The sequence below is a fragment of the Mycteria americana genome, chromosome 16 (assembly GCF_035582795.1).
Source record: "Mycteria americana isolate JAX WOST 10 ecotype Jacksonville Zoo and Gardens chromosome 16, USCA_MyAme_1.0, whole genome shotgun sequence".
NCBI lineage: Eukaryota > Metazoa > Chordata > Aves > Ciconiiformes > Ciconiidae > Mycteria > Mycteria americana.
This window is the reverse complement of record NC_134380.1, coordinates 6,393,739-6,419,348: the sequence shown is the minus strand read 5'-3', so window position 1 is coordinate 6,419,348 and position 25,610 is coordinate 6,393,739. Positions and strand designations below refer to the sequence as shown.

At 43.8% G+C, this 25,610-nt stretch overlaps 2 protein-coding genes across 7 annotated transcripts in view; one reads left to right on the top strand and one right to left on the bottom strand.

Annotated features, from left to right (window-relative positions):
• The window catches only part of RECQL5 (RecQ like helicase 5), a 40,031-nt gene that overhangs the window by 10,668 nt on the left and 3,753 nt on the right, over nt 1-25,610 (bottom strand). For all 5 annotated transcript variants that reach the window (XM_075518571.1, XM_075518573.1, XM_075518572.1 and 2 more), the window contains exons 4-8: nt 24,747-25,265; nt 23,942-24,047; nt 23,363-23,474; nt 20,961-21,123; nt 20,519-20,601 (exon numbers count right to left, since the gene is read on the bottom strand). In XM_075518571.1, coding sequence (XP_075374686.1) covers nt 20,519-20,601; nt 20,961-21,123; nt 23,363-23,474; nt 23,942-24,047; nt 24,747-25,265 — 983 coding nt within the window. The remainder of the gene's footprint in view (nt 1-20,518; nt 20,602-20,960; nt 21,124-23,362; nt 23,475-23,941; nt 24,048-24,746; nt 25,266-25,610) is intronic.
• Nucleotides 2,378-18,135, top strand: SMIM5 (small integral membrane protein 5). Of its 2 annotated transcripts, XR_012778120.1 has the most exons (4): nt 2,378-2,691; nt 11,099-11,252; nt 12,698-13,019; nt 17,973-18,135. XR_012778120.1 is itself a non-coding variant. In XM_075518852.1 (3 exons), the coding sequence occupies exons 2-3, from the start codon at nt 11,126-11,128 to the stop codon at nt 12,817-12,819; spliced, it is 249 nt and encodes an 82-aa protein (XP_075374967.1). In that variant the 5' UTR covers nt 2,378-2,691; nt 11,099-11,125; the 3' UTR covers nt 12,820-13,369. The 2 variants fall into 2 exon arrangements, 1 of the variants encoding a protein (XP_075374967.1); XM_075518852.1 differs by lacking the exon at nt 17,973-18,135 and having other exon boundaries at nt 12,698-13,369.

The following is a 25,610-nucleotide window of genomic DNA, read 5'->3' as shown; positions in this document are numbered from 1 at the left end:
CCCTAGTTGGCTTACCAACTTCATCTGCAAAAAGTGGGTCACAGAGGCGAAAAGTAAGAGAGTGAGCACTTCATTTATTCTTACCATAAACCCTTTAAGGCATGACTGAACTTGCCAGAGATCTAATAAATGCAGTTTGCTTCTTAACTTGTGTGCGTGCATTTGTGTGTCTGGGGGGAACATAACTGCATGTTTACCAAACCATCACAAACCAACCCTGCAAGGGTCTACAGCGGCAGCTGGCTCACTCCTTCCCACGGCCTGGAAGGTTAATTTACCAAGCAGAAGAGTGAGTGAAGCAGCAAAGCAGCAGGTTACAGACTACTGTCGCCAGAGCAATGAAATGCATGTGTTGAAGCGCGAAGGACCCGGCGCTGCTCAGGTAAGGAGGGCTGCAACAGGATGATGTTGCGCTGCACGGTCTAGGGCACTGAAAGCCTAGAGAGGGCTACTACAAAGCTGGCTTTATATCCCCCTGCAGAGCCGCACTGACTCACTCTCGTCTTGCACTCAAAGAGCTCCTTTCACATGGTGGGGAAGGGTGGGGGGACCGGGACGGGGACAACACATTCGATCCCCTTGTCCTGCCTTTCCAAAAGAACTACTGGTGCTGCCTGTCCTGCCAATGCAACGTGACTATAGAAATGTCAGCGAGCTGCAAGTCAGCTTTTTGTTTCCCCAAAAGAAAACAGGCAGGCATTCTCATTAGTCCATGTCTCCTTCTCTCACATGCACTAATCTGTATTAGAGTTAACCAAGGCATACAGTAATGGTCAAGCCCTCTCCTCACTTCTACAGCCTACTCAGCAGGCTTATGCTGGGGAGGGACATCCACGCACACCTCTGTCCCTTAATGCAAACAAGAGAGATGCCCCAAGGGAGGGCTTCGGTGGAAGCAGAGATCAGCTCTGAAGTCAGTGAATTTGGAGCGGTTCTAGTTTCTAACCCATCAGGCTTGTAAAGCCCAGCCTTTGCCATCCAGCCTCCTGTAACTGCCTGTATCTTCCTGCAGAATTACCCAAATCGGGGCCACAGCCCCACTTTAGCCAGTTGCGCTCATGAGTTGGGTCATAACGGAAATTCAGTTGCAGAACTAAGATTGCAGTTCTATAATTAGAGTCAAAAGGCCAAAACCAGAGGTACCAATAGGGATGCTGGGGGTAACCACTGGATTAATGCTTAACTGAACACAAGAGGTCCTGAAACATAGTTGGTTATGCATTGACATGTGATGGGAAAACTTCCTGAGGCACACGAGCACCTGACTAATGCCCACAAGATGGAGAGCCAATTTACATAAATTAATAGTAGTTTGTATTATTATACATGTCTTAAAATTATTTCATCTTCTAATCGTGCAACTGTATTATTTGCCTCTCCCACCCTTCAACAGGAGTATGTATAAGCTGACCACTGGTCTTTAAAATGTCTAAACAAAATAATTATTTAACTTGAGACATCCCACCCTGGTTTTACATCATGGGATAGGATGAAGAGCAAATAACAATCAGGTTTATTAACATGTTTTTGTCTGTGGCAATACATTTCAGGAAAGTGCTAAACTGACCACACGGCTGCCTGCACCATGCCTCCTTTTGCTACTCCTTGCTTTTGTAAACCAGGTAAGACAGAAGCCCTATTCCTGCAATTAACAGAAACAGATGAACTGTCAGAGAAGAAGGAAAGTCACATATCCCAAAAGAAGCTCTGCCTCTCCCAAAATATACCAGAAAAAAAGCATTCCCTCATATGAGCCAAAGAAGGGTACACAGCCTCATCACAAGAGCTCTCCAAAAAAACCCCCAGCAAGTCTTGGAATAAAGCCAAGAAATGAAAGCATTAAAAAGACAAAAATCATATGAGGACAAATTATTTACATAGATGCCAGTTGCTGAACAAAAGCTATTTAATGAGCTTTATCAAACAGAAGAGCAAATTATGAGGTTGATGAGGAATTACAATTTTGCCTATCTGAAGGACTGGATCCTTTGTAGTATCAGCTGAACTTCAACAACCCTCTGAGACACGACAGCGGGTGTCAGCTGTCCCCAGGATACAAGAAGCAAAACGCACGGCATCAAGAGAGTAAATGACTTGGCCAAGGGCACAGAGCAAATTCACCACCTCAGTATCATCCCCGCTCCCCTGTCAGTGGCAGACCGTGCTGCACTGTCCTTGCGATTTCTTGCTCAGCCCCTTCAAAGAACACAAGAGAAAAGCTCCTTCCCTGGGGAATCGGAAGGAAAGTGGGCAGCATAAAGAAAAGTTAATTGCTTTAACACACACCCAAACTATCGCAAGGAGAGAATCAATTCAAGTCCCACTCCAGAAAAAGCTGTAATTAAAAGGAAAAACAGAAAAGACCTTGCTAGGAGGAGATGCAGAGAGGAAGCGAGCAACAAGTGCTGGCACTCGGGCGCTCGGCGGAGCTTGCACCAGCGGCTGGCTCAGCCTGCGGTGGCTCCCCGCCGCCCGCACTCCCTCCCTGGCACACATGTAACACGAAACTTCGTATCTCCAGGACAACCAATAACAAAAAAAAAGGCAGAGACAACAGCTGGCTGTCAGCAGCAGAGCAGAGAGGATCCGAGCGAGGAGCGAGACGCAAGCCAGGATGAGGGGAGAGATGACTTGAAAGTTTAAGAAGACAGAAAGAAAAACAAGAGGAGAAGAGTTCCTGGCGCAGCTGGGGTAAGGCTGAGCTATTGCTGGTGTTCGGTCAACCGTAGCACCTTAACATTCAGCTAGTTAGCAAGTAGCTGGAGCTTTTGTAGCTCTCTGTATGGTGAACTGCAGAATCAGCCATTGAGCAGAGCTTGCTAGCCTGAATTTGTTCGCAAGGGACACTCAGGAGCAACGGTGGCGAGAGAAAAGCTTTTAACAGGACTGCAGAAAGCTGCGCTGCAGCCGTACTGCTAACAAAAGGATCCAGCCTGCAGTCTTGCATTGCTTCGACAGTCGGAGCAGGGGTAAGCAACTTCTTCGCTGATTAGAAAGGCTGTCTGCTCATTTTGCTGTTACGGAATGTGACCTTAGCTGATAAGCAGGTCTAGCACAGGGCATTTTCCACAGTCATGACTTGATATATTAGCGTGTCCACTTAGTGTGGACAAGAGAGCTGGTCTGCTCTTCTGTACAAGTAGCGTATGTGCCATTAGCGAGTAGCTGCCGGCACAGGCAAGGACATGAGAAATCAAGTGGGTCCCAGCCACAGCATTTCTCCAGAGCCCCTCCCAGCTGGAGCTAAGTTTTATCCCCAAAATCCTGAAGCAAACAGCTTGAAAACAAACCTTGGTCAGGGAACTAGCATACTGTGCAAGTTAAGCATCTGTGTCCAATAGAAATAAATGGAAAGATTTTACACAGCTTCTAACAAGAGCATTTAAAAAAAAAAAATCAACTAGCCTATCAGGCACAGATGCTGGTTTACTATTCAAAACAGCATGAGAAACCACTGCTCTGAGAGAACACATACATACACATACATGGTCTATGGCTTACAGTAACAAGACCGTCAGGTCTGAATGCAGTGAGAAGGGAAGGAAGACGAAAAGGATCCCCCAAATACATTAAATTACCCATTGTAAGCCTTGGTTTTACATAGAGAGATGTCCCACAACCTGTACTCCCATCTCCATTTGCTGCTGGGTGTGGGAAGGGTGCTGGCAAGGAGACTGACCATATAAGCCCTCATTTTCTGCCATCTGAAGCTGATTACTCGGAAGCTCTTGCAGCTCCTAGCACTGAGCTGGGACTCCTTGCCTCTTCCAGGAGGTGCACGGGCAGTCAGCTGTTTACAAACAGGTAGGGAGTGAGGCAGAATGCCAATTTTTACAGAAAGGTGTCTTCCCAATCCTACACATGCCTGTAGGGAGGAATGTTAAGGATCAGGTATTTCCACTTCTCTCTGTTTCCATTAACATGGAAGGGAGGGCAGGTCTTTCTGACCTTCATGTTGTGCAAATGCTGAATTGGAACTGGCTGTGTGACAAGATCTAGTAGTTAAGACATACACACCTCCAGTCTAGCCCTAGGTTCAAAGGGGATGGAGGGAAGTTTCCACCCTGCTAATGAAGGGTCTCTAAGTTGTTTGTTGCAGTTAAGATGGTTTCTTAAATAAAGTACAGGAAAAACAAAGTTTAGGGGGGGGGAAGGAAGGCGGGAGGAGCGAGGGAAGAAGGGCAGGGGAGGGAGGGAGTTAGCGAAACACGCCAAGTTTTTCTCGCCAAAAGAAAATCTTAATGGGTTTGGCTGGGGGCTTGTCCAGCCACAGCAGTGTTGTACATATGCGGGGGGGGATAAGCAATATGAAACACATGTCTGGATAAAAGAAGAAGGACATGGCTTGTGTTACAGCTGTCAGAGTGCACGGGCCTCTTAGCCTGACTGCAATGCAAAAGCGGTTATGGGAATGGAGGTACAAAATAAACCAAGTTTGATAGAGCAGATCCTTTCTGTAAGACAACCCCCTGACCCGTACAGCTTGCAGTGGGCCTGTGAGCAGAGCTGCACACTGGACGCAGGGACTATAAGAGACTGTAAGAGAGCTGGGTGAGGAGAGCAGCACCCACCCCTTGCCTCCATGCAGGCTCTCACCACTACCCTGTGCAACCACAGCTGATACAGTTCAAAACAGCTTCGTCTGAGGAAGCAGCTGTTGTAGCCTTCAGTTTTGAGTTCCTACAGCCAAGTGACATCTTTACTAGGATTAGACCAGCATATTTCAAAAAACTCAAAAAGGCATGTCATTTCTGAGACCTGCAGGTCTAAGACCAGTCAAGGACAGGACACAGAGGTGGCTGAAAAGATGGAGAAGGTGTTTCCAGCACTCTGAGTGGGCTGCAGCTACCTTACCTCAAACACCAAGCTACTGATAGATCCCAGGGTGTTTGTGAAATAACTGTTTACAAGGCTTTCACAGCTACCTCTCTGTCCGCTTCCTGGGAAATGGTTATTTTGCTAATATTAGAATAGACTTTCAGGCTAGATTCAAGCATCAGCAACCCTAAAAAAAGTTCTCTTGTAGAAGAGCTACAGGTTTATTTTTAAAATTGACCTTTTCCTTTCACTGGATGGCTCTGTGCTTTGGTTTCTCCACTTCTTAAAAATGGGACTAGTTGTGAGGAATTATCTCATGGGGTTTTGTGGACTTGTTTGTGGGATGGGCTGGAGAAAACCAGCGTGTTCTACCAGAGGTGTAAAGACTCTCAGCAAAAAGCCCCACTGGGTACCTCAGCTTCTCAAACTGCTATTGCAGGGAATTCAGTGCCTTTTTATATTAATCTAATATTAGGTTGTAGGGGAGGGAAGGAACATTTATGGTGCTGCCTCAAAACCAATCTCCAAATAGTGGGTGGTGGAGATGACAGGGTATTCCAGCCAAATGGCTACCCAGTCAGGGCAGCTTTATAATACGGAAGAATGCGTGGCTTTCTTTTCCAGACCAGCTGGCAAAGTCAAAGCTTTTCTCCCATGCATTGAGCTGCAATTTACCAGTTTGGGTGTGTGCTGTTAAAAAGCTGAATTCTCTTGATACTGGAAGCTATTTTCATCTGCTTGGGAATGAATTATAGGTCTGTCTGGCTCCGTTCACTCCTGTTTTAGAAAAAAAGGGCTTGTCTGTGAACTATAGTTAACATTCACATGGCTGGTTAACTACAGTAATGGCAGCAAACATTGCATTAACAATGATGAGGGAAAACCATGAACTGATAATACAACTACATTTCTATAGCCCTTTTCATCTCAGAAGTACACTACAAACTTAGAACAATAAACAGGAATGTACAGGAATTATTACGTGTTCTGCCAAAATGCATCTAAACTGTAACAACACCTCGCAGCCCAGCACTGTTTTAGGACAGGAAGCATTGCAGACCTTATCCATATGAAATCAGAAGCACGTTTCAGGAACCAAGAACAAAGCTGGTAGGCTTAGAAACTGGCCAAGCCTTCATGTTCTTAAGAAAGTAGCCAAATACATCAGAGTTTATTTTAAACTTTTAGACCAGAATTAAAAGCATCCCCTCCCCTTCAGCTGCTCAGCACTCTCCTTCCATGAGGCTGGGATTGCCTTCTAAGATTTCCCACCAAATAAGCTACCACAATCCATACAGGCTTGCCATCCCTGTATTGGTCCAATTTCAACCAACTTATTTGACTTGTTGAGTAAGAACAACACAAAGTATTTGCTTCTCCACAGCCACAGTCTTGGGAAAAAGTTAACGTTGCAATGAGAATGTTGCCCTGGCATTCTGCTTGCTTGGGCACATCAGGGAAGTCCTACTTTGTAAGGTCTCTGGAGCACTGCTGATCAGGGCAGCGGGCACAGCAGAGGTATCAAACTCACCTTCACTGGGACTTGCTGTATTAGGACTAGAGGCATTGGCAGCTTCAGGGCACCACCAACAGATTCCCCCTCAAGCATAGTCTCCATTCTTAGATTACTGTAGCGACAAGTCCACACAAGCAAAGGTTCTCAGAGGGAGCACAGTAAAACCAATGGATCGGGAGGTCATGTCGAGAGAAATAAACCATGTGGAGCATGACTGGGTAAGGAGCAACCAAGAGCAGAAGCCATGCTTTCATCTACTTTCATCCTAAATGGGCTCAGTGCCTGAAGTGTAACAAGCAGTTAGCAAGCAAAGGCCATTTCATTTTGTAACTGCAACAAAACCAGGGACTTACTGTCTTTCTATGTAAAGATTTCAGAGCATGTTAGATACTTTGACACACAACAATTAGCAAACAAACCTCTGATGGTGGTTACATGTTCTGCTGCTTTGCAGAGATGAAGTCACCAACAGAGGGATGGGATGACTTATCCAAAGTCACACAACCAGTAAGCATCACTGGCAGGCCAGGAAGACTGCCTGCATTTACTAACTTCCAGTCCTGGGGCTAAACCACAAACTCAAATTCATGTTCTTTGCACTGAAATAGGCTGCTCAAATGCTACCAGGGTTATGACTAAACAAGTGTCTCATTCCTCAGCAGTAAATTTAAGCTCACCCACTCCCTACAGTTCAACTTTTCATGCACCTGTGTAGACAGACAGATAGGATACAGCTTTCCAAACCAAAGACAGACCAAAAAACCCAGATCAATTTACATCAATTCCAAAATACTTACAGCAACTTGACTAGTTTAAGGCAGACAGAGGGATGTGGGACCCCACTTTACACAGTCATCCCAAAGCTCTTTTTCTTGCTTGAAGCCTGGAAGCTGTCACACACAGCCAGAAACCCTGGGGGCTGAAAGAAACCCTGACCAAGGCTTTTCTCTTGAATGTCTAGATTGAGGCCTTTTAATGGCTTTATTCTCCAAAGGGCTGAGCAGCCAACTTCTTTGAGTGCTTCAGTATGGCATAAGTCCATTAAAACAGTTCAGAAAGATAATTTCAGTGCTATTATGGCAATTTTTACAGCTTTATTCAGTGGGCACAGCAAGATGAATCTGCATTAAAAATAAGTATTAGCACTTTCTGGGAATCTAAATCTACAGAAGCCCTAAACATAGGACATGCTTGTTTGGTTTTAAAGGATCATCTAATCCTTGCAGCTGAGCAGCACACCTGCAGATGTTAGGCATTCCCCTGCATTATTACTGTGCTCTCTCTTTTCAACCAGGGCTAACAACTCATGGCACATGGCAGATTCGGCCTTTTTTTCTCAAAAACAAACCAACCCAAATTAAAATACTTGTTTTATTCCCTCCCCTGCCAGGCCTTCTAACATAGAGGAGGGCAGAAAGATGTGATGATCTAGTCCCACTGGCAATACTGGATAGATGAGTTATTTTTTAAACAACAGCCAGAAGAGGAAACAGATGAAACTATGAATTTCAGGCTGCCACCCCAGCAGGAACTTCCAACCTGCCTGTCATAAGACATCAGCATCGTGTTCACTTTCTTTTCTATGCGAGTTTCTCATCTTGCCTTTCTTCACCCTATTTTCACTTCATATGATCTCTAGCTACAGCTATGGAGCAAAAGTTTATGACATTAGTCTGACAATGCGTTATGAAGACTACATTGCACTGTGGTCATTCAGCATTTCTTCCGTAACCAGTTCCATCAGCTTTGCTGCCCTAATGGCCATGTCTCCTCTGCTCTGGAGGGTTCCCATCCTCAGCGGATGCAGTTTTGAGGAAGGACAATGAGCAAGGAGAAATTCCCAGTTGAGAAAAACACTGGCAGACAATTATGTTTGCTCCAAACCCCACAGAATCTGTGAGGTACCAACTTGGGTGACTGTTCTAGGCTCTAGAACAACACTCCAGTCTTAGAAAGTAAGCTGTCAGTTAAGACCTACAACCTTAAGTTTCAAATCTCTCAAGACTTGCCTGTTTTAATAGTAATCATTACAGTTACTGCTTCAACCAAATATCCTGCATCACCTGGCCTTTACTACTGTTGGTGACTGGGAGCTTACTTGAACACAGTGTAATAAAAAAAAAGAATTAATTCTTATTAATTCTTTCCACTCTGAAATTTTTAAGTAATGTCATCACTGTTGTGCTGTACATGAGGAAGATAAGGCAAATGCATAAGACAACTTGTTTAAGTCACACAGCACAAGCCTTACCCTTATGCTATTCTCTAGGGAAGATCTTGGTTCTGCGGAGATCAATTGGAAAAAGATCACAATCAAAACTAGTCCTGACCAAAGACTGTACATCACAAGTAGAATGGAAGATACAAAAGTCCATGAATATAACTAGCTTCTTGGGGGAGTTTTACTTTTTTTTTTAAGAAGTGATTTATTCTTCACCCTTTTGCTATGCTCCACAAGCAGAAATCCCAAAGCAGCAAGAGCCCTTGGAACCAGTCTGCAGTCAGAAGTGCAGTCAAGCAGAAAAACATTTGCTTCCTCATGGGTAGGTTGGAGACTGCACCACCAACATCAAACTTTGTCCCTGAAGAAGTGCAAACCAAGGTAAACAAGCAACATTCCTTGCAAGTTTTAGAATAAAAACTCCTTCACTTAGCTCCGGATCAGGTACCTTGGGGCAGAGGAATGTCCATTAGTGAGACGACAAGCTCTTATCATTTTAGGCTATGCACTTTGCTAATCCACGTGGAGTTCTATAATCCTAATCAGTAATTTTACACTGTATACCCAAACTTCAGAAGCCTGGCTCTTATACTTGCTCCTTCTGGTGCAGCCAAAGCATGGTACGAAAGGTTACAGCAGATTCCTTACTAGGAGAGCTTCTGGGCAGGCAGAAACACCCCCAAAGGGAAAAAACATTTTCAGAATGTTAGAGCCAGAAATACTTATCTTTTTAAAAAAATTTTTCTTCTAGAGCCAAGAGCAAAAAACACAAATCACTTCACCTCTGCCGGCACCACCATCTCTTGGAATGCAAAGAAAACTGGAAACTGCTGACACAGAATCCCACAGCACTGTGCAAAGGATAAAGCAGCCATTTCTGGAGCAGCTCACTTGGGGTACAGCAATCATCCAGAAAGAACTATTTAACCCTAGTCTCAAAAGTGACCTTTTCAGGTCAAAAGGCCACAGCTATGCCTCCCTGCTAAGTTGCACAGAGATCTTTCTGCAGATGTAGATTTTCTATCCACACTCATCCCTAGGAAGCCAGCTGGTTCTGATTTTTATTCCTTAGCTTGGATTTAAAAGAACAAAGAAAACCCTTTTTGAATTGCATAAACATACAAAATGTAATTTAACTTGGCACTGTAGTATTTAAGCCCAGCATGCAAAGAAGCAGCCAAGGTCTCTCCGTCCTCAGTGTGTTTAGAAAAACTGAACTCCAAGCATCCATTTGTTTGAGTAACCAAACCAGATGTGCAGTAATGAATGAGCTGGCTTATTCTGGAAGTACTGTCTTGGTCACTTGGCTTTGTGTTATCACCAAGACTAGGATATTAAATTGCAATGTTCAAGTCCCATAAACCAGTGTTGACTATTACAACACACGCAAGCTAGTACATTCTGATATAACAATGACATGTTATAATCCATCCAAGTGTTGACCTGTCCAAACACTTGTTTTAGGTGAAACTATGGATATTTCTCAACAATATCTTATTCCAGTTACTGACTGAAGCAAAATTTGAACTTCCGTAGCTCTTATGCAAGCTTGTTTGTTGCAATGCCTTCCAAAATTTTGCTCACAGGGAAAAAGAACAGCAAAAATTGGTGGCAACACTGAGGCACCTAACTTTGACTAAACTAATAATATTTTCAGTAACAATAGTTCCCGGCGATCATTCTTTCTGAGAATAAAGAAGGTGTAAGATTACTGAGCAAGGCAGGAGGGATTACCTCCACAAAGGGAGGTATCTCCCTGAGAGATCCAGGGGCTTTTGCTTTGCTTACCACCAGCAGTGATGAGTGGACATCCACTGTTCAATTCATATATTGCTCCATTAGAACAGACTGTGGCTTAGAAGAAAAAAAACCTGCATTTAGCTTACCATATAAAACTTGCAGTCATCTGTAAGAACTTGAAAAGCATCTAGCTGTTCGCAGTGAAAACAGACTTTAGCTCTTAATATCACCACTCAGTAAAACTGGTTGATAAAACATTATTAATGTATTGTAGTGAAGCGTTGAAGTAAGCGCCTTAGTTTTTGGAGGGGCTTTCTGTAGCTGAAAGTGCAGTAAGTCTTCAAAGGGGTCTACTTTGTGTTACTCAGCAAAAACAACTGAAAACTATGTTCCACTGGAGTTCAGCATTTGGAATTCAAGTCGAGTTAGAACTGCATTTCTTTCTGGAAGGACAAGTTAGCACAACTGGAAGAAAAATAATTACTTTCATTGGGTGAAAGCCAAGGGCAGACACTGTCCAGTTCTAACTCTATGCCTGCTGAAATAAGTGTCCTTTTAGAAGAAACACCGTTTCACGTTTGCTCAACAGTGCAGCTGACAAAAGCACCCTCAAAGCCAGATTTTGAAACTAAAACAGCACCAGAACACGTAGACAATTAATAGTCCTCCACCTTAGCTACTGGGAACAAGGACTGAGACCAGATAAACTTGTTTTCCTTGTGATCACCAGCTTTATAAGAAGGCTGGCAGCTTCCTAGCATTAGTCAGTGAAAAGGTTTATTCTCTATTTGGTTCTTCTACAGCATAAAGCCTGGAGAGGTTGAGCCAGAATGTCTTCTGAAGGTTTTCTGAAGGAAATGCAAACCATTGGTGAGAAGTTTCTCCTTAAGCTCCAGAAACTGCCCAAGGCTGACCCAGTGGAGATTGTGTCCTTTTGTGTGGTTCTTCTGTTTATTGGTGAGTTTATCGGTGGAGGCAAAGGGGTGTCAGAATGTCTCTTCTCTTCTAAGGGGGCAGCTTGCTCCATAGTCTTTGTTGGCGGGTTGGTGTTGCTGGCTGTTGTTTTCCAGGCTGTGCTCTGAGGCCCAGTTTAATTTCTAGGTAATTTTTTAATAGTCAGTGTGTATCTCTATGTGCATGCAGAGCACGATAGGCAACAGTATAGCTTTCCCGAAAGCTCTCAGATTTAAGCATTAGTTTAAACAGCAGTATTTTAACCAACCCAGAGCTGCTGCAATGTTTTGATGCAGAGGAGATAGTTCACGACAAATGGTGTTAGGGCATCTCACTGCCGCAGAAGACACTTGAAGTCTGAGACTCTGAGTGTCACTCCTGTGCTTAGTTCAGTGGAAGCCAGTATGCTTCAGATGAGCCTATTTATTCTCCTCGGGTAATGGCAAGATCCCTCCTGCTGCTCTGTGTGGGGATGGCATGGAAGGAATAACAAAGAGCTGCTTGATCAAGTGGGATGAAGTTTGTTTAGACAATGGGAAAACATGCAGGAAGGCAGGCAGGCAGGCCCTCCCCCTCAAAGAGGCGGAGGCATTTCCTTTTCGCACCTACCTTTTGCTCCCAGCCAAAAGGAAGGGTGTGTATCCAGCCTGGACACTCCTCCCTGGGCTGGAATTCAGAAAGACAGCTGCTGCTTTATTTTTTTCATACGTACACCTGGTTCCCCACAAGTCCGGTAACCTGGTAGCCCAGCTCCAGACTTTTAACGAACATGTGCACACACACGTGGATGTTCACACACTCTTATGCGTTTTGCAGGATTAAACATGTCATCCTTTTCTGTCCCAGATAAACGAACGTATCCCTCACAACACCAACCATTATGTCTAGTGTAGAATAACAATAAGTTAGCCTACTGCTTTGCGAAACAAAACCCTGTGTTTGAAGTATCTATTTTCTCAAGCTAAATACAGAAGAAAGAATAAAGCCAACCCAGGCATAAATATCTATCCTCATTAAAGGGTACACTGCATGCACTCTTCAGAAATGCAACTCCCAGTTTGACTAACCAACTTCTCTCAAATTGCTTCTGACACAACTATGGGGAGAGTTGGATCTCCATCCTTTCCAGGCACACAGCTCTACTTAGTTGCTGCGTGTCATCTCCAAAACATCAGCCCATTAGGCAGGTAAAGATATGCCCCCACACGGTTTGGTACATAGCTCTTAAGATCATGAAATATCCCGTAATGATTGTCCACATTAAACGGATAACTAATACAAGCGAGCAGGAACTTAGGAGGAGGGAGGTGGGGATATGGGGGGGGGGGAATCAGCAAGAAACCAGGCTTTGTTCATTCAGCTGCTCACCAAGCAACTTGTAGGAGACATAGGGTTACTCTCCAGTGATTGCTCCTACATCATGAAGCAATATCCTTTGCTCTTCCCAGTTACTGTTCTGCTGCTCATGATCATTGCCTGCAGTTGCTGCTGCTATAGCTGCTGTAGCTGCGATGGACGTCCTGACCACAGACGTAGGAAGATCCAAGTCCGCCCAATTGCCCATTCATGAAATGCAACAAGAGGTGATACAACCTACTATCAAGGACATGCATGGACATCACGATTCAGTCCTATGGGAATGACTTTCTACACTAGCTCACTGAAAATGGCAATAACAATATTAATATGACTCAGAGGACCAGAAATCACAGAATGGAATTCCTTCTTTCTGTGACAACCACTGCTGGGCTCCGTGGCGTGACCAGAAAGGTAACGCTACTTTACCATCACTGTCTCCCTCTTCTGGGGTGGGGTGGGGGTGCATGGACACATGCTGCTGAGAAAACAGACACCCTTTCCCAATGACAGCCCTGCAGCTGGGCCAGCCAAGGATTCCCTTTGTGAGCATGGAGCCACAGACCAAACCAGAGAACACATATGCTGCCACATGCTAGGCAGCACCCACTCTCTTCACAAGTGGTTAATCCAGAAGGATGATGCTGGGCACTAGCAGAACCCACTGACATCACTGGGAGGTCCACATGCCCAGTACGTCTTGGATCAAGCCCAAACCTGCTCTCTTAAAAGCCACCTACTACAGACACGTTTAGCTGAGATGTCTCCTGTACAGCTGGTAACAAATGCTCCCTGCTTTATTTCATCGGTGATACAATGATGTGAAAGTGCCAAAGAGAAAAATCAGACCATGTGCAATACCCTTTGTAAACAGAAAGATGAAGGCAGAAGGGAAAAATTCACCAATGCTACAGCTTAATTTGATAATGCTGCTGCTAAACGTGCTCCCCCCCACCCCCCCGTGTGGTTCTACTCTCCTACTTATTGCAGGTAAATGGTCCTTACAGAGCATGGGAGTTACAGGAGATGAACAAATCTCTATCCTTACTTGAGGGACCTGTATGCCCGACTCCCTGCACTGTGTGCAGTTTATTTTAGTGGACACAAACGTTATGCCTAAGGTATGATTATTAGCATACACAAAGGCATTTCAGAGGACTGACATACAGTATGGTAACTGTCACTTCAGGGTATACATGCAGCAGCTGACAGCGGGCATTGTGACAAAGCAGAGCCAAGAATGGGCTGTACGGCTTAAGTTAACAAGTGCAAATAAATCCCTTTTCCATGCTGCAGCCACTGTGTACGTTTGGTTTACACTTCAGTGAACTTCAGACAGGGATTTATGAAAGTACAAGGCTATGGCGCAGGCCACGACTTTCATAACTGGGACAGCCAAGCAGAAGACCATCATACTGCACGTAACACTGTAAGCCACTGGTCTTTCAGCCCCAAATGTGAAACCAACTACCTTTATGAGAAGGTATAAAAAGTTGCATGCGTATAGATAAGTCATCTTCTACCCTTGTATTCCAACTGCTAAGTGTAGAGGAGTCAAAGGGATTACACATGTATATACCAGAGCCAACATCTAGCTAGAGAGAAAAGAATCGTCAAGTTTGTAACAGTGGGCTTTTAAATATTTTTACACTTCAGAAAGGACAAAAAAAATGAAAACTTTGTAAAGAAACCTCTTTTCTCTGATGCCTGCACCCAAATTAGTAAAAAGCACATTACATCAGTAGCTTCTCATGTATTTAATGCACTTTAATTTTTGCAAAGAAACTAGATTTAGGTATTTTGCATTTTTGTACTGCTGCACATTGGAATATATCTGCAACCAGCGACACAGAGAATAGTCGACACAGAGAATATTAATTTTCTTAATAATTAAGAAAAAAAAATTTCCTCAAACTACCAATGTTACTTTTAAATTAACAAAAAGAAAAACTTTCCAGCAGAAGATGAGGATGTTCCTTAGAAAGTAAATATTTGAGCCCCAACTTGACAACTGCCAACAGAAGACTGCACTGGTATGAGCTACTGCATGCACAGTTACACTAAGACTAACAAAGCACTGGCCTTTATTATGCTGTCCCAAAGCTTTCATTCCCAACCAATATGTTAGGGTAGGATAAGCTCAAGCGAGGCATCAATTTACTCTAATCAACATTCAGAGATGTGTCATACTAACCTCTCTGTCAGATATGTCTTTGCTCATTTCTCTTACAAACAAGTGACAATCAAGGCGACATAGGAAGTCTCAGAACCTCTTTTGCAGGGGACAGACTCAACAGACGTTTCTGTATCTAAGTTAAGTCACGAGACCTGTGAAAGAACAGAGCTTATTTTCTTTCCTAGCCTGTGCTAGACAGTGCCAGCTACAGGAATTAACAGAATCCCATTGAGAAATGTTTCAGCAGCATGGAACCAGTCTGTGCTAACAGTCAGGAGGAAGCTCAGCGGGCTGGAAACATACCAACGACTGACAGGTTGCTGTCACTAGGAACAAGCTGCCAGGCCTTATCTCAACAGGAAAAGCTACAAATACATGTTTCCCAGTGGTGTTACAAGTTAAACCACTGACAGATACCAGGCAGGGGAACAAGAGAAATGGCTCCTGTCTTATCTCTGCCACTGTAAGTTCCTGAATTAGAAGCAGAGAATAAACACAGCACTGTTAAAAAAAGAGAAGGAGAGAAAATGAAGCAATTGTCTAAAGAATTCAATTGGCTTTCTGGAGCAGAGGAGCAGCCACCACATAGAGGAGGGATCCCTGGACCAATTTCTACATACTTACCTGGACCTCACAGGCCTAATGTTCTGCTTTGTACAATTTTGTGCCATTGTACTCAGCTGAACTATTCCTATACTTGGTATTTAGATATGCCAATTGCTTGCCTGGGCTGGGTGGGGTCTGCTGCCTTCCTGCATGCAACGGATCAGGTTGGCCTGAAAGATGCCCAGCAAATCCCCAGCTTACCACAGCTCTTCAGTTTCTCTTGACTAGAAACGTGCCAGTCTTGGGTCCCTGCTCACCACTCACACAAGCTTTTGTGTTGTTGGCTTCAATCATGACCCCCATAAAGGGACCTGGAACACCCTGAGCACTAGTGAGGATGGATCCTCTCTCTTTCAAAAAGCAGAGGGAGATTCAGAAGAGCACAGACTAAGGTGAGACTGCTTCCAACACAGCAACTTCTGTACATGTTGTGAAAGCCTGAGTGAGCCTAGAAGGAACTGCAAGTGAATACAGTTACTTCAGTCCTGATGATGCAAGTGTTGAAATAGTTTCTTTCCCTGAGGAGCCTAAAAGAGACAGTGAGGCCAGCCACTCCAGCAGAAGCGGCTGAAGTTCTACTGACGACTTAATGGAATAGCTTCTATTCTGTAACATCATCCCTCTGGTTTCAAAGTGATTTGCTTAGCTTGTGAAAAACAAGTTCCCTTTTACACGCATGCAGTCTCACACACCACACTTCTCCCCTCCCACCTCTCTCCAGCACCATCCCTCTGGTCTTCTTCAGTTAGGAAAGCAACAGGAAGTCAGTTTTATTGCACCTAGCAGCAGTACAAGGCTCTGTAATGAGTTTATCTACCTAAACTGTCACAATGAAGTTTGGACTGGAGGGCAGTCATGTTCACAATCTCATTTTAGATATGGCAGTCTCCTAATGGAGCTTACAATACAGATCCAGGAAACAAAGCCCTCTTCTCTCCACCACAACCCACAGCCTTCCCCAGTCAGAGAACATAGTGGGCCTTTACAAGCACTGGAACAGGTGCATGAGTGGATAAAGCCATCGAGAGGAAGAAATGTCTGAGTGACAGCTGAGCTAGGTCTTTTTAACTAGGCTCAAGGCCTTTGATTAGGTTAGCCACACCTTTGCAGGAAAGTCAGCTGTTAATCATTTACTGCTGTACAAACAGGCAACTTCCACACTAGCTCTACAAGTCTCCAGGTCACTAAGGGGGTCCCTCACCACAGGCCAAGATCTCTTGCAGGAGGTGCAGAGGAGGTACCAGAAGAAACATCTACTACAAACACAACGGCTTCAGGTATTTGTAAAATCACATACAGCTCTCCTGTTTCAGGGGATTAAGTGCAGTTAGCAAAAGAGACAGGAACTTTATAGGGTGTACAGTCACACAGGGTTTCTGCCTTTGGGTCTACAGAACTAGTATCTAAGGCTGCCTCCTTTTTAAAGGCAAAGGAAGCTATCCAGAATGGCTTTCTTGTCCTGTATGCCTGTTGGTTAGAGACTGGGCATGGCAATCTGCCATCATTCCAGAACACAAAGCATGAACTGAATATATTTGGCTGCTGAGAAAGAAACAAAAACTTCAGTGAACTGAAGTGTAAGCTTGTGCTCCTAGTCAAGTGTGACTTGCTGGGGATGAAACATGCTTTACATCACTAATCCTCTTCCTTACAATATTAAGGATACAGACATAACGGGCAGCAAGTCAAACAAATTTTCAAAAATAATAAAGATCTCTTCCTTTTGTGTTATGTCTGTACAGTCATTTGAGACAAAGTGTGAGATATAATCCATCTTTTCCCTTGAGAAGCAAGGAAGCTTTAGTAAAACCACAAGATGCTCGCAAAGAGATGCTGGATGTTCTTTAGAAAGCTGCTAGCCAAGTCATTATGCAAAGTATCAGTGAAAGAGCAAGTGTGTAGAACCCACTGAGATCCCACTTTAAATTATTGCTGGACCTAAGTACTTCATGGAAAGAAAACTTATGCTTCCAGAGTAACAAAAAGCATTACTGAAGCAAACTCTGTTAACAGGAGACCTTTTTCACATAACTAGACTATTCTAAGCTCTATGGGAGCAACAAGTTGTACATGAAGATCTTTGCTTATTGTTGGTAGAGGGTTTTGTTTGTTTGTTTTTAAATAAGTGTTCATTTAATCTCCAGTGTGTTCTCAGAGTTTAAGTGCCCAACTCCTTTTTAGAGATCTTTCCAATGGTATCAAGCAAGTTCTCCCACTGAATACTTGTCTTTCATGTATAGGCTATACAGTTGACAGAGATGAAGAGTTCATACTGAACATGCTGGGAGAGACACTATATTATATTATTAAAAATATTGATAAACTATGATTAAAATAAATCAACTGCCAAAATCTTGTAAAGCCAGAAGCTTTCCTCTTCACATCTCTGTAGATCTGATTGTGAAACTGGCCTCCGCTATCTTTCTTTCTGGTTTATGTTCCCATTTCTGTGAAGGGTGACTCCCCCTTTTGGAAGAGGGATGCCTGCAGGCACAGACAGCATGCATGCCTCTACTGGTTTTGGGACTGGCTCAGAGCATAGAGAGGATACACCAACATCTGATATTGTTCTTGTCTACCTCCAGCAGGGTGGAAGCCAGCATGTCATCAGTGCAAGAGGCATCCTCAGTTCTGGAAGACCTAAAGAGATTGATTGTAACAAGTGACTGGGCTCTTGGAGGGCTAGTGGTGATTGGCACCTTCTGTCTTGTTTTTGTTGCTCTCCTCTTATTTGCTGCCATCTTTGGGTGCTGCTCATCTCCAAGGCACAGAGTGGTGCACAGGCAGCGATGCTGAGATGCAGTACTTGGAGCCCTGCAGCTGAGCAAGAATCAGCCCAGCTACAACCTGATTGTGTTGCTCCTAGAAAGCTTTTTCATCTTCTCTCCCTGGGTGGTTATTTCTCCCCATGCAACTTTCCTGCATCAAGAGCAATGCACCAATGCCCACAAGTTGTTTTGCAAGTCCACAGCAAACTCCGTACATAAAGCTATCTGTATTCAGGAACTGCATGACTAGCCAAATACCAAAGTCAACTCACCCCTGCCTGATTTTCATCTTTCAAGCAAAACCACTGGTTAGATGTGGCAAATGGGCAGCTACCACCTAAAACTGATAAAGATGTCTTCTGCTGCTGCAGTTACATGGGGTTTTTTTCCATCTTGCAAATGGGCAACAGGAAACTCTGACCAGCAAAAGCTTTGTCTAAACCCACTCTCTAAAAGCAGCTTATACCATTGTTCTCCTGTCATACTCTGACAATAGCCTAAATATACTATGCAAAAACTTGCTTGCCAGTATACAAGTCTGTCTTTATTTGTTCTTATTTAGAACATTGCAAGGTCAGAGTTTCAGTGTTTGGACAGTGAACAGAACTGTATTAATTCAAACTATAAAAAAGAAATGCAACGTGGTGTTCCTTTACATAGCATCTTGGTCTCCTGTACAGTTATGAGCCAGGAAGCCAGTCAATGGTGCCGCAGTATGCGACTCTGGGATGCATATGGCATGTTATACAGTAGGAAGAATGTACCAAGCTGGGGAAGGGAGCAAAAAGTATGGGAGACGTGATTTCTAATTAGGTCAGTGATATTCCCTTACAGAAATCTCTCTCTTATGTACCCAGTGAAATCCTATTTCCATTAATATTCATCTGAGCAAAGGAGAATGTGTTCTCTCTGTCCTTGCTCAGTTATTGCATCACTGCTGCAGTGCAGCTCTAGAGAAGGTCCTCACTTCAGATAGCAGTCAGGCTCTTTACAGCATGCATGAAGTGGGAGATGCTGTAAGGTGGTTACATGGACCCTAACTCATGCCCTCACTGGGACACCAGCCTGGAATGTCCTGTGACTGCTTCTGGCTTGTGCAAGGTTACTTCAGTGATCCCAGCCCAGTTCTTATGGTACTAATGTCCACTCCAAGAAATGACTGTCATGACTAACTATACTGATAACCAGCTTAGGAATCAAGGTGAAATAGATACCAAGACAAGGTTTTCTGAAGTTAGCATGTAACCAGATATACAGCTGCCTCTCAGATTACACAAAACCCAGACACAAACAGCCATCTGGCCACTCTTGCTGTGAGCTGGTAACAAACACCAGGAGGAGCTGAGCTGCTTAGCCAAGTAAGTGGATCAAACTCTTATAGCAAGAAGCCTCCTAGCAGCTACTTCCTAGAATCGGCTTGACCTTGGGCAAAGAAGTGCTCCTTCAAGTGTCCCAGGACTCAGTGTTGTGCCATACTTCAGTACAAGCAAGACTTTCCTAGAGCAACCCCATAAAAACAGGATTTGTTTACCAAACACGACCACAAGGAGAGAACATGCTCACCAAGGCATCAGAAAAGAAGCACGTTATATTCACACTGAAAAAGCTGCCTTAGACATAGGTGTGAAAAATGAAACAAAATGCAGACTTGAAAGCAAGACACATGCTGACGATTTTCAGTTAGTGAACACATACTGCTCTCTTACTGGCAACATTATAGCTTTCATGTCTTATCCAGCATAGAATAGCAATTAGTACAATTACAGCTTACAAGTCATGAACTAAACCTGAACAATGCACGTTGTGGTTGCTAGTCTGTATTTAGATTGGGCACGTTCATAATTTGGGCCTGTTTCTGAAACATTCTAAGCACCATCAGCTCCTTCTAAGGTCAATGAGAATCACAGATACCTAGTACTTTTCAGAGTGGAGCCCCTGAGATTCAGAGAAACATTAAATCTAAATGCTTCCATCCCATGCTGATTAGGCTGTCTGTCTGTCTCCTTAGAAGAGAGATGATGTGAAGGAGGAAAGAGTCAAAACAAATGCAAATGCAACTAAGTCAACCCATCATCAAAGACAGAACATAGTAAAATTCATAGCCAGAGGAGTTATAGTTTGACATCACCATGTCACTTGGTCAGGCTCGAAGACCAACATCTCAGTTAACTCAGAGGTGGGAGTGAGTGAGAGATGTCTCAGGGATACCCTCCTCAGTCCAGACAGCAAAATATCAGGCAATTCATTCAGTATTTTCTTTTTCCTGAATATGCAAGATGTCAGCTATAACAGTGCCTTGGAAGGGATAGGGCATGGTTTCCCATTACCCAACATTAAACAGTGTTTGAAAGAAGGGCACTCACCCCAGCTCCTCGCAGAAGTTCACAATAGCATCAAAAGCTGTCATCACAGCTTTGTCAGATTCTTTTAAGGTGCCTTTTTTTTCCTGAAAGTAGATGGGGACAATAACTATAGTCTTCAATTTAAATATAAACAGATAAAGTAACTCTAGCAATGACCAAATCCAACCATTCTGATCAATATGGCAAACAGGTATAGACACCACCCTGTCTCTGCTCCACACTTCTGCTCACCCATGCCTAGAGCTGGAGCTGGGTCTGGCAGCCCTTTCCCTTCCTGCTTCACTCCCTTTTGCTATCCCTTGAAACAGGGTTACAGACAGCTCTAAACCCAGAAAAACTCATGTCATCTTTTCATATTCAGAGGTCACTGCAGGCAAGAGGCAAATCAGATCAGAGCAAAGGCAGCATATCTAGCAGGTTGATACTATTCTGCAGATATTACCTGGATGTTAGAGAGCTCCTTCTTAATCAGGAAGCTGACTTGATCCCGGTCATTTCTTGAGTAATAGAGGCGGCAGCAAGATGGCTTCCCATCTCTCCCAGCTCTGCCAGACTCTTGGTAATATCCAGCCATTGACTTAGCAATATTCCAATGGGCAACAAATCTGCATGTGATAAGACAACAGGAAACATAAGGCTGCAGGTTTCTCAGATCGCTGCACGCATGATTGTGTTGTTCATGGACATCAACAACAGTAAAAAAATAGGGCAGCAAAAACATAAAAGACAGAGGACTTAGCAGAGCAAGGGATTCTGCACACAAATTTAAGTCCTCTTAACACGAGACACAAGGACAGCAGCAGAGCTGTAAGAAAACAAATGCGTCTGAACAACATGTCAGTAGGATGTCACCCCAAATGGATGGAAATGAATGGGCACATGAATACCCCAAACACGCGTACAATTGCACAGCTATGAAGAGTGAGAATAAGGACATTAAGGAGTTTGGGAGATTTTACCGTGAAATACAGCATTAATAAAAAAGCCCTATTTATTTTGTGGAACAGAATTTGAACATTACAGAACATAATTTGAAATACTCTGTTTTAAAAAGGCACTTTGCCAACAAAGTCTGCATGGTAAATTCTGTCTCACCAAGCTCACTTGTAGATAAGGGCATCCTTCCTAGCCAGCAAATGACTATGAATCATTACTAAACTATATGTAATCTCTAAAGGAAGGTTTTCACACCACTGCAAGACTGCTTTCAACCTTGTACCTGAATATTCAGGAATTCAGCTTATACCTGTGTTGAGAGGATTTTACAGTACAGTAGCACTGCCAATGTTTTAAATACCAGTCTGCCTCAAAACCAGCATGTCCCAGAGGCAGGTATGACGCATATGGGTGTGGCAAAAGATTAAATGACAAAAGCAAGCAAACATGTTTCTTCAAACACAAACACTCCAGGAAGAGGCCAGGCAGGAAGCATCAGAGCCCTACACTTTATTCCCCATCAGGAAGTTTACTGAAGGAATTGATAAATAATCGCAAGCAAAACTGAATTAGCAGTGAAGAGAGAGGAGCAAATTCCATCAGAAAAAGAGACAACGCCTCTGTTTTTCCTCATGTCCAGAAAAGTCACCTCCAGAACTTGTCAGACCTGATCTTACTTGATAACATATGCATGAATACTCAGAACTCTGCCAATATAGAGCAAAGGCTAAGCAGTAGTGCCTTGTTGCCTAGACTCAGTTATAATGTCCTTTAAACTATTAAAAAACATCCTGTAAAGAGTCATTTTAACTCCATTCCTTGGAAACTAACCAGACTACAAGCATGTTTCAGCTATATTTCACTCTCAATCAGCCTATGCATTTCAGTTACTCTCTGCCTTTTTTAATGACCACTGGACCGAACAGGGCAGAGCCATTTCAGCAGGTCATTAATTCATGCTGCTATCCTAGGAGACTTCTCATTTCTCTGTTGGGTAACATGCATCAAGCAGTAAAATAGTCTGTCATTGCTATGGGATCCTGTTATCTGTCAGCACAGTGACACAGACAGAAGGATGGCACAGTTGTGAACAGATGTAGTTGTCTCAATGATGTCCTGCCCCTCTCCCAGTGTCCAGAGCAATTGCTTTATGTGGCTTTTAGAGTAAAGAGTAGGTCTGTGTGGGGTGTTGTGTGTGCTGCACCTGAGTTATCCCTCTATTAAGTGATCACAGCTCGCAATACTAACTCAGCACAGCTATATTGCGGTCAGGAATTCTAACAACACAGAGCAATTATGGTGACAGTTAGAAGTCCCAGAGGAACAGCAACTGAAAACATGTGCAAAGTTTCTGTCCTTGGACTGGAGCTGTATTTTTTATATTTTGGTTATATGGTTATTGGCAATAACAAATGGTTATTGCCATTTGTGAACTGCTATTTTTTTCCCCATTGCATTGCAAAAGGAGATCTCTAAAAAAAGCTGGCTCTGACTATTTTAGTAGAGGGTGTATGAATTATTTTAGGTGCAGATTTTCTTCCCACTGCTTTTTAACAGCAACTATTGCACTAAGAGAAGTGAAAGGGACAGCTGTGATTGCATCGAGATGGCTCTTTTTGAAACCCTGGAGGGTGTGGCAAGAAACAAACATTCCTCCAATTTTCTTGGTTTTGAAGATGACTGGCAAAGAGCAGCTCTGGTGCTTTGTTTTTAATTTCTTTACAAAACCCTTCCAGGTTTGTTTTTGCTGCTTCTAAGATAAAAAAACTCCAGCTCTGTTTTTGTGGGTTTTAGCAGGTGTTCATCAGGCATTTTAGTCAGATGTATCAGGTAACAGAAAGACTGAGGTTTTCCCTTCCCACTGCTCAGGTTTCAGGTTCCAGTGGTGCACAACACAGCCTCACACACCTGACGTTTGCTTTGTCTACTCCCATTCCAAAACTGATGGTTGCAACAATAACTGGGATCTTCTCCTCCATCCATTCATTCTGGATTGAAGTCCTGTCAGCTGCCTTGAGTCCTGGGAAGGGAAAAAGAGGGAGGGAAAGAAACAACAACAAAGAAAAAAAAGAAAAGAAACAAGACTATTTTCTTCCTCCTCCATTCCCCCATTGCAAGCCAACCCCCTCACTAAAACAGACTGATGTAGACACTCCTCTCTGCCCATGTTTAAATTGGCCTGTGATCAAGCAGAAGTCTGTACCAGCTGTTTCTATTCCAAAGAGAAAAATTCACATCCCTCCTGGGATAAAAGCAGTTGTTGTATTCAGGCCATGCAAGATCCAACAAAACCAACAGTTCTGGAGTGAAGGGAATGCCATTCTGTTGAAGGCCCCACAATTACCTCACAGACCTGACGTGTGAGCATGAGACACGTTGCAGACCATGCCTAGAAAGCTGTTTTCTAGGTAGCCCCAACCCAGGCCTTAAAGGTGGTACAGTTCAGTTCTACCAACTGCTGAGAGATGCAGATGCAGCTTCCAGTACCTGCATGATATGCCTTGGCTTTCACTCCTCGGTAGCTCAATTCAATAGCCAGCTGGTCACAGACGTCCCTCATCCTGCAGTACACAATGCCACAGCCGGAGTACACCTGGGCAGACAGGAGAGAAAGTCCATGACACTGTCTGAAGCCAATCAAGAAAGCTGCAGTCATTAGTGTGGTGGAGACAGGAGGGATGCCTAAAGCTCATCTCTTCTCCAAGCTGATTCCCTAGCAACTGAAAGATACTGTTGCAGCACAGAAGTAAATCAGACATAAAGAGTTCCCCTACAAGTCCTACAAGGTCTAATATCGACCAAATATGGCCCCCCAATCCTCTCCCAGAGGGCACAAGGCAAGAAGCAGTCTCTCTCCACCTTACAGATAAACTCAGGTGCAGAGGCTATAACTGAGTTGCTGAGAGTTATTTTGGAAATTAGTGTTAAAACAGGAAATTCAGTACAACACTCCAAATGCTTCTGTTCACCCTCGCCACACTAGAAGAGCAGAACACAATCAAACACAGTGATCACCTGGGACATGACAAACCAAGACAGAAATGCTAGTCACATATTCCTAATCCATTTTCTTTTAGACCAACCCCTTTCTGAGGTCACCTTTGAAAGGAACACAGCCTTCACGTTCTACCTATTTTAGAGGAACTAAAAAATATATGTGAGCACTTTCCTTCCAGGGACCTCCTCCTTCCCTACCACAGACCTGTCGGGGCCATACCAACCACTGGAAGGTCAGTGACCATTAAGGTAGATTTTGTTCAGTTTAGCCACCTTCTCCAAATGTGAAACCTACCCCAGTGGTGTTCTTCACTTCAAGCGCCTTCAGACAGAAATCCTTCAAGTTGGTGTATGGATCAGCCAAGAGCTCTTTGAACTGCACATCATAGAACAAGTTAGATCTGAAGCAAGGAGTCTTAAAAGTGGAAAGCGGCTGCTTTAGCTTAAGCGCTGCCACAATGTCCTCCTGGACCTGCTTGGTGGCAGTGGCAGTCAAGGCAACACATGGTGTATTGGGTATGCGAGTGCGCAAGGTACCCAGCCGTAGGTAGTCAGGTCGGAAGTCGTGTCCCCACTGGGAGACGCAGTGTGCTTCATCAATTATCAGGTAGGACAAGAGGTTTCGGGACACCAGAGAGTTCAGCGTAGGTTGGAAGGAAGAGGCAGCTGCCATCTCTGGAGTGATGTACAGGAGCTTTACTTGGGGCTTCTCATTTGCTAAGTCAGTCAGGATGGTCTTCTTTTCCTGGGCAGAAAGCTTGGAGTTCAGAGAGCAGGCTTTGATCTTCAGAGCCAGCAAGTGATCCACTTGATCCTAGAGTAAATACAAAATCAAAATTAAATTAAAAGCAAATGGATATAAAGAACGTCAACATCACCAAGAAAGACTACTAGGGAAATCCATGTAAGGCCCCAACTTCCACCTCAAGGATCGAGTCTCAGGACAACATACACCTACAGTCTGGGTATTTAGAACTTCAAATCTAGATGCTTTTATCTTCAGCTGCGAGCATATCTGTCCAGCTCTAACATCCAACTGCATTTTTGTGCATCCATTCACTTTAAGACAGCCTTTTTGCTGCTAGGGAACACCAGCAGGAATCTGTGAAAAATAACTCATCATAGCCACAGTGAGCTGAAACAAGCCACCAACGCATCT

Bases quoted from the DNA above. Each gene is read 5' to 3' on its own strand.
- SMIM5 (XM_075518852.1), top strand. From the start codon at position 11,126: ATGTCTTCTGAAGGTTTTCTGAAGGAAATGCAAACCATTGGTGAGAAG. The intron at 11,253-12,697 runs GTGAGTTTATCG...TGCTCTTCCCAG, and splicing joins TGTGGTTCTTCTGTTTATTG to TTACTGTTCTGCTGCTCATG.